This window comes from Leopardus geoffroyi, chromosome E1, assembly GCF_018350155.1.
Source record: "Leopardus geoffroyi isolate Oge1 chromosome E1, O.geoffroyi_Oge1_pat1.0, whole genome shotgun sequence".
NCBI classification, from domain to species: Eukaryota; Metazoa; Chordata; class Mammalia; order Carnivora; family Felidae; genus Leopardus; species Leopardus geoffroyi.
Window position 1 is genome coordinate 39,318,124 of NC_059330.1, and position 15,179 is coordinate 39,333,302.

At 53.1% G+C, this 15,179-nt stretch overlaps 1 protein-coding gene across 1 annotated transcript; it reads right to left on the reverse strand.

The window, feature by feature from the left end:
* Window positions 1–467: 467 nt before the first annotated feature.
* Window positions 468–14,331, reverse strand: CCR7 (C-C motif chemokine receptor 7). The gene is made up of 3 exons (XM_045488759.1): window positions 13,969–14,331; window positions 7,690–7,739; window positions 468–4,751 (listed from the first exon to the last, which is right to left on the reverse strand). The coding sequence occupies exons 1-3, from the start codon at window positions 13,976–13,978 to the stop codon at window positions 3,672–3,674; spliced, it is 1,140 nt and encodes a 379-aa protein (XP_045344715.1). The 5' UTR covers window positions 13,979–14,331; the 3' UTR covers window positions 468–3,671.
* Between the last annotated feature and the right edge of the window lie 848 nt (window positions 14,332–15,179).

The following is a 15,179-nucleotide window of genomic DNA, read 5'->3' on the forward strand; positions in this document are numbered from 1 at the left end:
CTCAATGGCAAGGACAGGAATGATTTAAGGGGGAGAGGGGAGAGTCTCCTTAAGGACCTGGCCATAGGACAGGAGGGACGGAGCTTGTCAGGGCAGAGCTACGTGGTCTGGGATGAGGGTGGCAAACGCCAGGGTGGATGTGTAGGGCAGTGTGAGTGAGTGCAGGAGGTCCGGAGCAAGAGCTCTGGATGGAGCTTGGGAACCTGGGTTCAAGTTCTAGCATGGCCAAGAGCTCCTGAGAGACCCCAGGGGAGTCATTCACCTCTCAGAGCCTCAGTTGGCTCACCTGTACAATTGGTGGGAAGGACAGACTGACTAATCTTCAGCTTGTCTTCCAGCTTGATTTACAAATTGTATGAGGATGGAAATGGGGCTAAAGAATTGAATTTGGTTTCCTTGTGGTTAGCAACTTTTTTTTTAGTTACCATGTCTTGAACATTTCTGAACGATTATCAACAACACTTCCGTAAGGATTTCTAAGCATTTTACATATATGAATTTTATTTGCTCCTCATGACAACCCTAGGAGGTAGGTGCAATGATTTTTGTTTCCATCACATGGATTAGGAAACCGAGGCATGGAGAGACTAAGACCAGTAGCTCAGCTGAGATTCAAACCAGGCAGTCTGGCCGCAGAGGCTGGGTTCCTCACCGCCACATGCAGCATTCCAGGCACTGTGCTAAATGTTTGCCAAATCCTCTCCACTTTGCAGTTGAGAAATCTGAGATTCAGAGCAGTTGAGCAACAGTTGGAGGTCACACAGCTGGGAGGCAATAGAGTTGAAGTTCACAGTCAGCCAGTCTCCAGAGCCTCAGCTCTCCCCCATCCACCTCCACAATCTTGCCAGATCCTCCGGTGCCCAAAGCAAGTTTATCCAGTATCCATACATTGCAGTGTCTATTTAAGCAAGTCAGTTCCTCTCTCTGAGCCTCAGTTTCCCCATCTAGAGAGTGACTGGGGCTTGGGCCAGCTGGAGGCCCTCCCTGGAAACACCATTTTGGGGATCTTTGAGGCCCCTTGCAGCTCCGTGAAACCATGATTCTAGAGGTGTGGTGCTTCTGGCTGGAAGGGCAGATTTGTGGCCTGGGGTTGCAGCCAGGGAAGCTGGGGGGCAAGGTGCTGGAGCTGGAAAGAAGGGGGAAGCTGTGGGAGACGGGGAGGGGCTGTGGGGGCCATGAACCTAGGAGGACGGGGCGGTTGTATGAAGCAGATGAGAGAGAGAGAGAGGGAGAGAGAGAGAGAGAAGCCCTTGGGGGAGTGCTCCCCAGTGAGTCTATTCTTTCTTCCTAGGGGTCCCCCAAAGTTCATTGAAGGCACATGAGGGTGCTGGGCAAGGAAACAGGGGCCAGGCCAGCAATGAGCTGAGATAGAGCAGTTTGGGGAATTAACTTTGCTGGGGTTTTGTAAATACTTGGAGATGTCCAGTTATTTTAGAAAAATGTATTTGAAGCTGAGATGGCATGATTGTGCGGTTGGACCGGCTTCCTGTTCACGACCATTCCTTTACATTTCTCCCTTCAGGAACTGAGGCTGGGTTTCCTGCCTGTGCCCTCGTTAGGATGTGCACACCAGTGGGCTCCACGCTCCTCTTGGGGTCCCACAGGCACTCTGGGGCTCCCCCTTTCTCCCCACACTCGTGCACACACATTTGCAGCTGCACCATTTAATATTTAACGCTGCTGCGGCAAGCACTGCCCCACGCTGACTGTGTCCGTGCTGGGTTCCTTTTTCCTAGGGTGCCGGTTCCCGGTGTGGAAGCCGGCTGACAAACAGTGCCCAGGGCATCCCACGGTGGAGGGTAATGTAATGTGCTTGTGAAATTGGACAATGGGCTTCATTACCAGACAGGCTTTTTTTTCACTTTGTAAAGTTGATGGAATCACCTTTGCATGAATGTCACCCCCTTCCCCGCATCAGGTCCCCAAGTATTGGTGCTCAGGGCCCTTTAGACCCCTCCTCATACGTCACAGCTTGGGCTAACTTCCGCTCTGGCTTGGAGGGGTCAGGTTCTGGGCATCAGGGCACCCAGGGACATGGATATACGTGGAGGGCAGTGGCTGTTTCTTGATTCTTGCCCCTCCATGGTGGGTAACCATACATTGGCTATTGCTGCAACAATGGTCAGTAGGGAGGGACGTGGGTGAACCTGGCTTTCAAGCAGCCAGCAAAGGGTAAGCCTATCACATGGGTCTCATCCCAAGCCCCCTTAATTCAGCATGCTGTGGTCTCTGTGCCCAGGGGGAGGCCTCCCTGGAAACACCATTTGGGGGAACTTGAAGGGACTGACAAAGGGTCAGGGGCTCTGGTTCTAGGCTGAGCCGGGACAGATGAGCAGATCAGTGTATAAATGTTCCTAAAGGTCAGGGAGAGCTCCCAGCCATTGAGGTTACAGGGACAACTTGGTTCTTTCCAAAGGTCAGCTCACACTGGTGTCTCTAGATCACTGCTGATGGTGCAGGCTTAGGTCCTCTCCCATGAGCTCTGGAAGGGCATTTGCAAGACAGGCACCTTGTGCCTCCCCTCCCCCTGCTTCTTTTAGTCTCTTGGGGCTGTGTCATTGGATGGGCTCAGGACATAGCTCGGCAGACCTTGTGGCTCCGAGCATCTCTGAGCAATAAAGACCGGGGCAAAGAGAGGAGTGGGGGTGGTCAGGTGGGAAGTGAGAGTTTGCAAAACAGGAACATGCCCATCTGTCATTTATCAAAAAATGTTCCCTTCTTTTAAAGCTGTTGTTTCCTCAAGGGAAAACTTGTATTTGTATGTGAGTAAACCGTGCTGGACAGGATGAGAGTTTTTTGTCCCCACGACTAAGAACAAAAAGCAGCTCATTGGTCTTTGGCAGCCAGCACTGTCACCACCCCCTGGCCCCTAACCCCTCTCCCTGCCCTCTCCTCCATCTGAGCAGAGCTGAGACCCGAGAAGGGCTGGCCACACGTCATCCTTGCCCCAGAGTCCTGGCTGGGAGCATGGCTTTGGCCGGGCAGAAGTGGCTGGCCTGACCTGCAAGAAACACCACACCCCTCCCCGAGGAGAGCCTGGGAGGGCAGCAGCCTGATGAGAGGTGGCAGGCGAGGGGCAAGTGTGCTTTGGGGGAGGCCTAGAGGCTGCCATTTCTTGCTGGCTCAGATGACAGTGGAAAAAGCGATGAAGGCAGAAAGTCGGAGTTGGGCCCACTGGCATCCCCCTCTCGCTGCCATGCCAAGCCTCTCCACCGTCTCTGGTCTTGGAGACAAAGCCTTGTTTTCTGGAAGACCTTGTCTCAGCCCTTGAATCTCAGGGAGGATGTCATTCTAGGTCAGAAGGAGTTTCCTTCAGAGGACCCGCCGGGTCCCCTCCACCAGCCTACCTGTCACCAACTACTTGATCACCCCAAGAGTGTAGACCGTATTCCGACTTCCACTTTGGGTTTTTGGTTTGGGAGACAACAGCCTCGGTTTGGGAGTGTTGCAGGACTTGGTGTGGCTCATCGGCCACAACTCTTTGCAACCTTGGTGGAGGTAGCTAGGGCCGGGGTGAAGCCCGGGCTGCTGCACGGGCTTTCCCCACGAGATAAAACTTAACAGCCAGGACTGCTTTTCCCTCTGCAGTTTTTGGAGCCCAAGTCATCTGCTCCCTATCCCCAGCCCAGGGGCCCTGGGGGAGGTCCATCTAGTCCTGGCAGAGGAGCCTCCTACGGGGAGAAGGTGGTGGTGGTCTCAGCCTCCACACTCATGGAGGAGCGCCGGGTGTGGCGGCAGGAAGACCACTGACGGAGCCGCTCCTGGCTCAGGCAGCCCAAGTCCTTGAAGAGTTTGAAGAGATCGCTTCTGAACTTGACGCCAATGAAAGCGTATAAGAAAGGGTTGACGCAGCAGCGGACGCAGGCCAGGCTGTAGGTGATGTCGTAGGCGATGTCGAGCTGCTTGCTGAGCTCACAGCTGCCGCTGCCGGTGATATTGAAGTTGGCCACTGTCTGGGCCAGGACCACCCCATTGTAGGGCAGCTGGAAGGCTATAAAGACCACGACCACAGCGATGATGACCTTGATGGCTTTGTTGCGCTCGAAGTTGCGTGCCTGGAGCAGGGTGCGGATGATGACGAGGTAGCAGAAGCTCATGGCCCCCAGGGGGATCAGAAAGCCCACCACCATCTGGGCCACCTGGATGGTGATCAGGGCTTCCACGTGCTCAGTGATGAGGGAGCACCGCAGTGCTTGTTCGCTGCTGCTCTTCTGGAGGCCGCTGTACATCAGCTCTGGGGTGGACAGCACCATGGCCAGCATCCAGATGCCCACACAGGAGAGCTTGCTGATGAAAAGGACGCGGGCGCGGTGTCGGTGGGCCGACACGGCCTGGACGATGGCCACGTAGCGGTCAATGCTGATACAAAGAAGCAGCAACATGCCGCTGAAGAAGCTTATCTTGTAGATGCCAAAGATGATCTTGCAAATGTGGACGCCAAAGGCCCAGGACTTGGCTGCGCTGTATGCCCAGAAGGGAAGGGTCAGGAGGAAGAGGATGTCTGCCATGGCCAGGTTGAGCAGGTAGGTATCGGTCATGGTCTTGAGCCTCTTGAAATAGATGTAGGTCAGCACAACCAGCCCGTTGCCCAGCAGACCCATGAAACAGATGACGGAGTACATGACTGGCAGGAACCAGGCTTTAAAGTTCCGCACGTCTTTCTTGAAGCATACGGACTCATACAGCGTGTAGTCCACCGTGGTATTTTCTCCGATGTAATCATCTGTGACCTCATCTTGGCACAGGCACACCTGCGGGGACGGGAATAGGGCAACATGATCCAGCTTAGTGAAGTGGTTTCCAGCTCAGCTCAGCGAATCTTGCTGCCCTGGGATTGCCCCAGGGCAGTGGTTTCAACGTGTGGCCCCCACCACTGGCATCATCAGCATCACCTGCAAATTCTCGGACCCTACTTGAGACGAACCATAATCTCAGAGGGCGGGGCTCTATGGATCTGGGCCACTTTCCAGGTGGTTCTTTGGTGTGAAACCAGTGCTTCCCAAATTTTAACACACATATGAATTACCCGGGGATCTTGTCAAAATGCATGTCCTGATTTAATAGGCTGGAACCCAAGATTCTGCATTTCTAATAGGTAGCAAGGGTCTGATCTTGCCATCTCTGAGACACTTGTCACTACATGCCCTGATGGGGGACTGGAAAGTGTCTGGGTTTTGGGGTCAGATGAGCCTTGGGCCAGATAGACACACTTTATCTCTGGGCCTCAGTTTTCCCATCTGTGGAATGGACATGGGGACTATCTCCCTCACGTGGCTGTGGCGAGGGGCCTAACTTAGGTTCTGGCGCCTGGAAACTCCAGGAGAGTGAGGATGTGTGCCTTTCTTCTTGAGCCTCCTTTAGAATCTGCTAGAAAGATTTTTTTCCAGGGAGCCTACAAAATATTTGAGCTTTTAAGGGAAAACCCACCTTGGGGTTAAGGTTGAGGAGGGCCTAGAACGAGAAGAGAGGAAGGCAAATGCTTGGTTGAGAGGCCTTGAAACCCTGGTGTGGGGTGAGCTGCTGTGACTTTGGGTGGTTAGGGACTCGAAGAATTCTATGAATCCCTGGGGCCCGAGGCACAGTGCCCGGCACGCAGTAGGGGCTCAGACAATGTGTGCCCAAGTGCACTCAACTGCACAGCATGGCAGGAGTGGTTGATGCACCACTGGGCCATAGCCTCCTCAGCTGTGACGGAGTCCTCCCTGCACCTCAGGAAGAGAGTGTGGTTCTGTCTCCCTCTCCCTCTGTGCTACCCTCTTCCCCTACCTCTCTGTCTCTTTCTTCCTTGCAGTCTCTTCCGGCAGATCCCAATCAGCCAGGCTCAGCTGCTCGGGGCTTTTTTTAGCCTGTCTGCAGGGCAGGGTGAGGGTTCAGGCAGCCTGCTGTGATTTTATCAATGAAGGAGGACTCACGTCCGCCTGCCCCGTGCCTCAGCGCACAGCGATGGCTAAGCCTGTACAGCCTGGCAGTGGGGCTGCAAGATCGCCTCAGGAAGCCCACGGTCCCTCCTCTGGGAAGTGGGCTCTGGGCAGCTCAACAGGATGGGGTTTGCATACAACTGGGGAGCTGGAGTGACTTTAGAGCTGAGGAAAGGGAGGCTCTTGGAGAGCCTCGCTCAAAGTTACATAGCCAGAGTGGAACCCAGTCTACTGACTTCCCCACATCCTGTCTCTGTCTTTCTTACTTCTGAATTCTGAATTTATCACTGTCCTGCTTGGGGACAGAACAAGGACAAACTAATGTCCAGGAGCCTTTTCTTTGGGCTTTGCTATCTTGAGCAAATATCAGTGACAACCCCTTTTCCCTCATGTGGGCATGATGGCAGCCTGGGAGTCCTGGAAGAGGCTGGTTGCTCTCAGCCACCCATGGTAAGGCCCAGGATTTTAAGTCCGGGGTCCCTGGACATAAGGGGGTACACCCAGCCTCTGTGAAGCATGCTCCCCACCACCCTGTCCCGCCTTCTCTTTCTCCCCTTTATTACCTCCTGGCTCCAGGCCACCAGGCTTGATGCCTCTGTAGCCTTCAGCCCCACCACATCCTGCCCCATCTGAGCCACCCCCCCCTCCCCCCAAGGAAAGAGAAGAATGAGCCCCAGCTGTCTTGTCCCCTCCCCAACCTTCCAGGCTCCACTTGCAGCAACACAGCCCCTCCCGAGTCCTGGAAATGGGAAGCAAGAGGGGAGTGAGTGGTGATGAGGAGGGGGGCCAGGCTGTGGGCTGCAGCCCAAGCTCCGGGGGGCCTCTGGGATGGGGTTTTGGGAACAGCGCCCAGGTTGGGGCCTGCCTCTGGCCGGAGCTCTTGGAAAGCTGCCCCTCTGGCCTCCAGACCTGGGGAAGCGCCAAATTCTGAAGGACTGCCTCTCCGGTTCTGGCCTCAGCCTCCCCCTCCCCCTCCCCCTCCAAGAGAGCTCCCGCCCCGAACAAATGGAAGAGAGTAGACTGTATGAGTTACAGTTTCTTCTAACTCTGGTACTTCATGGGGCCAGATTTCCTGTCTCCGTTTCTGGGATTGCAAAGCAGAACGTTGTAAACTGGGGGACTTTGTTCCTGCAGAGTTCCGGCCCCCATAAAGTGTGTGCACCAACCCCCACCCCCAGTGTCCCAGGCCTCATCCTTTCTTCCCTCCCCATTAAGTGGGGCTCAAATGGGCCTCTTGACTTCACAGAAGGGACTGGGGCCTCCAGGGGAGGCTTCAGCTGGACACTGGGGGAGGGAGACAGCTTTGCGGTAACTGGATAGTAACCAGGCCACCAGACCAAGGGTTCTCTCAGCTCACGTATGAAGTTTTACATGTGTGGCTGTGCATACATATGCACAGGCTCCAGTCACCTCACAGCCTTTGCTTTGTGCAGTTCCTTCCCATGAACTCAGATGGAGCCCACGTTTCTGGATCCTGGATGGTGACAGTGGAAGTGGGGTGGGGGAGACAGTGGTGTCTTATTCCCTGACTCCATGTTTTCATTTAAATGGAGTAAAGGACATTCAGAGACCATCTGTGGCTTTGTAGGTCACTCAGCAGATGGAGAGGGATGGCCATCAGCTTAAGGAATAACCAGTGGGTTTGTGTCTGGGTCTATTTCCTTCCAGCAAGTGCCCACCTCCTCCACCAGGACCCCAGGGATGGGAAGGGGGGGACTTGGGGAGGGGGTATGGAGGAGGGAACAGAGCTTTTCTCGGCCACAGATCTCACCTGGAAAATGACAAGGAGAGCCACCACCAGCACGCTTTTCATTGGTTTCCCTGTAGGAGACAAGGTGAGAAAGTTATTGCGTGGCAGGGCCAGGGATTTGTTATGAAAGAAAGCCTCTGGGAGGGGTGGGGGCACTGCTGGGAACTTTCATCACAAGCCCCAGGCACCACATTTGCCTGGAACATCAGAACCAGATTGTGCCTTGAAACACCTGGCTGCCTGCCCAGCCTTGCCGCCCTCTCCTCCTCGTTCTCTACTCCGAGGTCCTGGGAAGGAGTGGGATCAGCGGGCAGTCCCTGCTCCCCACCCCCTTCTTGGTTCTTCAGGGTGTCTTCTGGAGTTGGAAAGTCCACTCTGGCCCATACCACCCCTCAAGGCTGAATTTTGATTGACCTTGACACCTGGGTCTGAGCGGCCCCTCCCAGTCCAGGTTATATGGGTAGCACAGCCCTGAGGTGGTGGTGGTCAGGGTGTGTGTGTGTGTGTGTGTGTGTGTGTGTGTGTGTGTGTGTCCTGCACCGTTCTGGTGCCAGTAGCCACTGGGGAGCATTTTTCCTACACCCAGGTGAGTGGGCAGCCCCAAATACAGCCCTGAGTGTCTTCTGGGTGAGGCCAGCTGAGGAAATAGGGTAATGTCACAGGGATGGGTGGAGGAATGAGGTTATTTCCTGGCATCTCAAAGATGGGAAAGTGCTCTGGGGACCCATCTGCCTCCATAGCCTCTCATTCAAGTGACATTCATCAAGGCCAACTGGTGGTTTACTTTGCCTGTTCTCTCAGCCTGCTTTTAGAGCAGGGATCTCTTCCCTTTTACCCAGTGCAGACCCCAAATCAAGAAGGCACCCGGGAATTGTGTGTTGGTGAATGAATGAATGAATGAATGCACTGCTTCCCCTTCTTCCAAGGGAGAGAGAGCACCAGGATGGCCTGAGGGGACACTGTCCTGTGACAGTGTGGTATGATGGGAGACTTCTCTGAAGTAACTACTTTTTTGGCTTGACTGAAGTGTGTGTATACGTTCTCTCTTTAACTTCTTTCTAATCCGGGGCCTTGTGTGATGTGGGAAAGGGGAACGTGTTCAGCTGTGGGGAAGGGACCCTGTCTGGCCTGTCCAGAGTGTGCCCTGGGTACATTCTGGAAGCCAGGAGGCTCTCCTTGAGTCTGAGCAGCAGGCCGAGACCCTAGGTGAGCACAGGCCTGGTGTGCTGTGGTCAGAAGATGGACAGTTGGCTGCTCAGTTCGGCTTTATAGAGGAGCTGAGGGGCTGGAGCAGGAGCTTACTTCCTCTGAGCCTGAGAAGGGAGGACAGTTCACAGGGTACTTTATGTACAGATCACCTAACCTTTTGGGAGCACCCGGAGGGCAGGAATTGTGCTTTCTTGCCTTTGTAGCCCCCTCCCTGTAATAGCAGGACCCTCAGTTCCCAGCCAGGGCCTGGCCCACAGGACAGTCAATAACTGGGGTGCCACCAATGCATGCCCAGGCAGGACTTGCAGGCCGGTCGCACCTCCAGCCTCAGCAGGGACAGGGAAATGCTTCGGACTGTGCTTCAAGCACCTTCTGGAAGCTGGGGGCCCTCTTCCAGCAGTGAGGAATTCTGCTTCCAAGAGGGAGAGCACCAGAGTCTGTTTCCTTGGCCACAGCGCCATCTGCTGGAAGCCTCTCTGCATGACACCCAATTCACACACCGTGTGCTCTGATGGAGAGCCTAACGCGGGGGATTCTGGGCTTGGGGGTTCCTGAGTGAAGGAGGAAGGGCATCAGGCCACATAAGCAAATAGGTATTTCTCTCACGTCAAGCAAGTTATACGGCACACTACTGCTAGACACGTCTTTCTGAGGCTGACCTCTGATGCCTACCCCGACCAGCCATCCTCGGAAATCCTGAGGACCTCGCCATCCACCCCTAAGGAGGAAGCCCCCGAAGCTTAGTATGGCAGTCAAGACCCTCATGGTCTGCCTGCACCTGCCTTCCTGGCTGTCTTCTCTTTCTGAGGGCAGGCACCCACTAGCCCGTTGTCCCCAGCTTGCCCCCTTGTTCCCTGGTGGGGAACAGATTGTCATGCAACATCCTAGCCCCCCTGTCCCATCCGCCTTCCTTGCTGAATTACCCGGAGGGGCCCTGCCCAAGCCCACGTCTTTACTTCAGCCACGCTCTCGTCAGGGTCCAACGCGCACAGCCCAGCCTCCACTGACTCATCTTGGCGTGAAGCGCTCGAGGTTTCTTTAAACACGTACAAATATTTCGTTACTCTAGAGAAAGCTCGTTTTGACTGTCAGTGAGAACTGAGAAACCTCAAAGGTTTGATTAAGTCACAACGGGTGAGATACAAGGAGCAAGAGGTGTCTCTATTTTACTCCATCAACCCCTTCTCCTCCTGGGCCCTGTCCCATTCCTTTGCTCACCGGTGGAGGGGAAGAGAAATGGGGCGAGACCAGGGTGTGTGTGTGTGTGTGTGTGTTTGTGTGTGTAGATGATTTCTCATTCCAGGTGTGTTGGAAATGGCGGATGAGCAAGGATTTGTAGAACAAAAATAGGCCGTTTTCAAGAAAGGTTATCAAATGGGAGTTTAGGGGAACTCTGTGGTGGGACAGGAGCCTGGTCAACGGCCATGAGTCAGATTGCTTCTGTCTGGCACAAAGTCATAAAGCAATGGACCCTGAGCACCAGCTTGGGTGAGGTCACTGACGTTGGGAATCTCAGGGGTTGAGAAGTGGGTGACTTACATGCTGGGTATTTTCTGAGTTCTTGAGTTTCTAGTAATAATCATAATGGAAAGAAAATTCCCTAGAACTCCAGCCTGAGCCCCCAGCAAGGGAAACTGCCTCCCTATCTGGGAGGAGGGGACTGCTGGTCAGTTACTCCCCCAAATCCTGTAACTTGCATCTCCACATTTTCCGGGCCCTCCAGGCTGCCCAGAGAATTATAGCTGCCCATCAGCTGCCCCCTGCAAAGCCCCCCAGACTTTTTCCTCTCTGGAATTCCTCACCTGCTGACACTTTTTTTTTTTTTTTTTAAACAGGGGGCAGGGTTGGAGGGAGAGGAGGCAGTGGAGAAGGGGAGGGAAGAAGCAAGGAAGCAGTAAGGAAATTTGGAGAGAAGGTGGGAGAACTGGGGGGGGGGGTGCCCTTCAGGCAGTAGGCAGGGCTGTTGAACCCTGCAGTCACTGTGATATCAACTGTTTTATCCAGTGATATCATTCAGATCCCACTGAGCTCACAGTCCACACGAAACCCTTCCCAGGTCTGATAATTTCATCCTCACAGAAGACCTGACATAGGTATTCCTGGTATCCCCATCTGGCACTGAGGAAACTGAAGCACAGCGAGATTGGTAATTTTCCCAGAGTCACACGGTCAGCTAGTAGTGGAGTTGGGCTTTGAATCCTTCCATCTCCAGAAACCACACTCCTAACCCCTCTTCTGTTCTTCCCTTTAGTCTTTGTGTATATCTCCCTTGTAACATCCTGTGAGCGATGTCTTGCGATGTTCATACTATATTCCCAAAAATAGAGGCCCAGAGAGGTTAAGCCACTTGCCTGGGGCCACACAGCTTCTAAGAGACCGATCTGAGATTGGAATGGAACTCTCACGACTGCATCCCATTACATTTCTGATGAACCCACTGTGTATAGGGACCTCCATGGGGCAGGATGGGAATCCTTACTTTCCCATATCTTGCGGATCATCCAGTTCTGTTGTTTCTATCCCCCTAACATCGCAGAACTGGCCCCACATCTTCCCTGACATAAGGGCATTTGACTTATTGGCCTCTGATGAAAATTGGATTTGTTATCCCTGCCACATCCTGCATCCCTTGTTCCTCCTTGTCTGGTTTGGTGACGCTTACCCACCTTTCAAAACCCAACCGAAATGCCCCTCTGACCCATGCTCACTATTCTTTTCTTTGAGCTTCCCAAGTGCCTCACGCTCGCCCCATCAGCTTTGTATCTCGCACTGTCTCAGTGGCTTGTTGACATATGTGTCTCTCACTCCACGAGACTTGTCATGCCCCAATTCGCCCATCAGTGATAGCCGATGGAAAGAAGGTGCCAAACCAAGAGGAGAGATTCCTCCAACAGCCCCCTCAGGCTGTACCATTCCCACCCCCACCCCCACCCCCACCCAGCCAGGCCCCCAAAAGGCCGGGAGGCATTGGCCCTGAGTTCCTTCAATACCCCTCTGCCACCATTTCAGGTCAAGCTATGAGAGAGAAGTCTCTGATGGGCTCATTTTTTTCTTCTCTGCTTTGGAGAATTCTGAGGTCTTAAGTTTCCTCCCTCGAAGGTGGGGAGGATGCTTGGAGTGGGGGGTGCTCATTCAAATCGTGAATCAAAGACCAGTTCAGTCCTGCTTCAGTGTTTTCATTTTGTGTAACAGAAACTCTGTCTCCTCGCCCACCTCTTGCTCCCTGCTGGGCAGATGAAGAGAGAAAAACAGATCTTCTGTGGCCCACACGCCTTAACCAACCGTCCAGAGTCCGTTCTGAGCAACGCTTCTCTCAGTGGCTTCCCTTCTTACCAGCATTTCAGGCTTGGCCGTTGGGGCTCTCTCTTGAGTTGAGTGAGGCAGGCAAGAACATCCCTTTCTCCTAAACCAGAGGTTGTCCTCCTTCCCCCATCAAAGCCTGTGAGACTAGCTCCCCAAACCTAGGTCGGGGAGGGGCGGGGGACCCTCAGTGGTGGACTAGAGAGCTGGTTCTCACAGGCCCGGGGAGCTAGTTGTGTACATCCTTCCCTGACTCCCTGCTCAGCCATTTCATCCCTTGAAATTGTCTAAGGCCTGAAATTAACCATGGCGGGAGAATTTACACAATGGAAATTGGCAAGAACTACCAATCAGAGCCCTTCCTCCTAGGGGGGTGGGGGGGAGCAGGTTTTCCAACATTTCCCATCACACCACTGGGACCCTGCTTGGTTTCCCTTCACACAGGTCACACAGAGAGTCAGGGACCGCTTCTTAGGGGGTGATGCCTGCGTTCTGTGATTATGGTAAGTGGTGGGGGTCTGGGGAGTGGGATTAGCGAGCAGGCTGCTGGCAGGAGAGGAGGTTGGAAGAGATTTTTAAAAACTAAAATCAACTCAGAGTTCTCGATGTCATTCATTCATTCCACAGATACTTTCTGCTCACACCCCCAAAGCACCTGCGATGGAGAGGTAAAGATCAGACCCCACCTTCCCAGGAGCCCCAGGTGGTGGGGTGGGTGGCTACTTTAACCCCTTTACAGCTGATCGCTCTGTCCGCCCAGGGTTCCGGGCAGGTGTGGGAGAGGTAGAGTAAAGGCAAGAAGCTGTGGTGTGGTGGGAGGAGTATGAGGACAGCACCAGTGAACCTTCACTTTTTAAAGCCAACCTCTTGCGGCTTTGAGGCCGCCGTGGTGCTTCGCTTGCTGGTGAGAATGAACCATCCAGGAACCTGGCCTTTGTAGCCTCAGCCGGGTCTGACTTCACAGCTGAGATTTACAAATGGGGTGTCTGGAGCTGGACGTACCCCTCAAAACCCTCTCAAGAGCTTCGTTCCCTCTAGTTAAGACTGAGGTTAGACCAGAGGACAGGCTTTTTAAAGGGAAGACTCATCTGCCAGGGCAGAAAAAGCAATGAAGTGACGCAGAGGCTGTGCTGGAGGCCTGGGCTCTGACTTCAAACTGAACGCCCCATTGCGGTCCCATCTCCCCTAGCCCATCCAGCCTTTAACCTGCAAGAGGCGGCGGCAAAGCCAGAGAGGTGGGCAGCCGGCTTGCATTTGCACCGCCTATACCACTGGCACAAGGCATCATCTCCTATTTACTCCTCCTCGCAACCCTGAGGTAACAGAGCTTCTGATCCCTGGTTAGCAGGTGATAAAGGTGGAAATCAGAGGGAAGACGGGAAGCGGAGGGGCCCAGAGCCCTCTGGGGAGACTTTGTCCCTGATGGAACAGGTCCTAGAGAGCCTCACCCATCACCCCAAGCTGAGATGAGAACAGGTGCCGTCCAGATCACCACCAACCCTAGCCCTGCAGCCTTCTCCTGTCCCTACTGTTCTAGAAAGACACAACCTCACTCTGCCTTGTCTTTCCTGGTACCGATGGTTACCCCCTTCCCCAGGTCTGACAGGTGCATCCACCATGCCTGGGAGAACAGGGTGGCACTCTCTGGGAGCAGACACCAAATTCAGAACCTGATTCCTCATACCTTCCTCCATACCTTCCAACCCCCTCCTCCACCTCCATTCCACAAAGTCAGGCTGGATGTCAGAGTGACCCCAGTACTGCTTTTTCTCACATAGGAGGCTCACTCACCCAGGTCCATGACACTCTCTGGGCAGCTGAAACCACACAGGAAGGCTGTGCCGGGTCTTGAGTTCTCACTGTCTGGGGAGGAAGTGCTTTTAAGTTGTGAGAGCAGCCACCCTCTTCTCTGCCCCTCCTACCCCCCGCTCCTCCCTCCAATCCGGCCTCAACCCTATAGTGCTTTCTGGAACCAAGGGGAATGAGAAGGTGACAGTGATAGCTCACTCATTGGTCATAGGATCATGAATCATCAAGTTATTTATATCCAAAAAGCCCCCTGTATAGTCCAACAGACAGGTCCCAGCCCAAGGCAGGAGAATAAGGGCCAGTTATAGATTTGACACGTGTTTATAGACTGAATCTCACGGGCCAGAGAATCAGAGGTGAATGAGGGGTTGTCTCCATCCTTCCTCTGCCCTGCTCAGTGTCACAGGGAACTACATTTCCCAAACAATTTTGCCCCCCAGCTTCTTGGATAGGTTTGGCCAATGGGAGGCATTGAATGAATGAGAGACATTGTCAGAATGTTTCTTTCTTCTTTCTCTTCTCTTCCTTTCCTTTTTGTCCTGACACCTTTATTGAGCTATAACCCACATATAAATTTAAGATTCACTCTTTTTGGTTTTGTAGATTCACAGAGTTGTGCAACCTTTACCACAATCACTTTTAGAACATTTTATATCACTTTCCCCTGCAACCCTCCCCCTATTCATTAGCAATGACTCCCCATCTCCCCTCCACCTTTGCCCCCTGCCCCTGGTAACCGCCAATCTTTCTATCTCTGTACATCTGTCTATTGTGGGCATGTCACATAAATAGAATTATATAATATGTGGCCTTTATATCTGGCTTCTTTCACTTAGCATAATATTTTCCGGGTTCATCCATGTTATAGCGTGTCTCATTTCCTCATTGCTTCATAAGAAGCAATAATATTCCATCGTATGGATATACCACATTCTGTTTATTCATCATCAGTTGGACACTTGGATTGTTTCTACTTTTTGTTTTTTATGAATAACGCTGCTATGAACATTCATTTACAAGTTTTTGTGTGGGGCATATGCTCTTATTTCTCTTGGGTACAGACCTAGGAGTGAAATTGTGAGGTCATATGGCAATTCCAGGTTTAACATTTTGAGGAGCTGTCAAACTATTTCCCAAAGTGGCCTCATGATGTTACAGTCTCATAAGTTCTATATGAAGGTTACACATCCTTG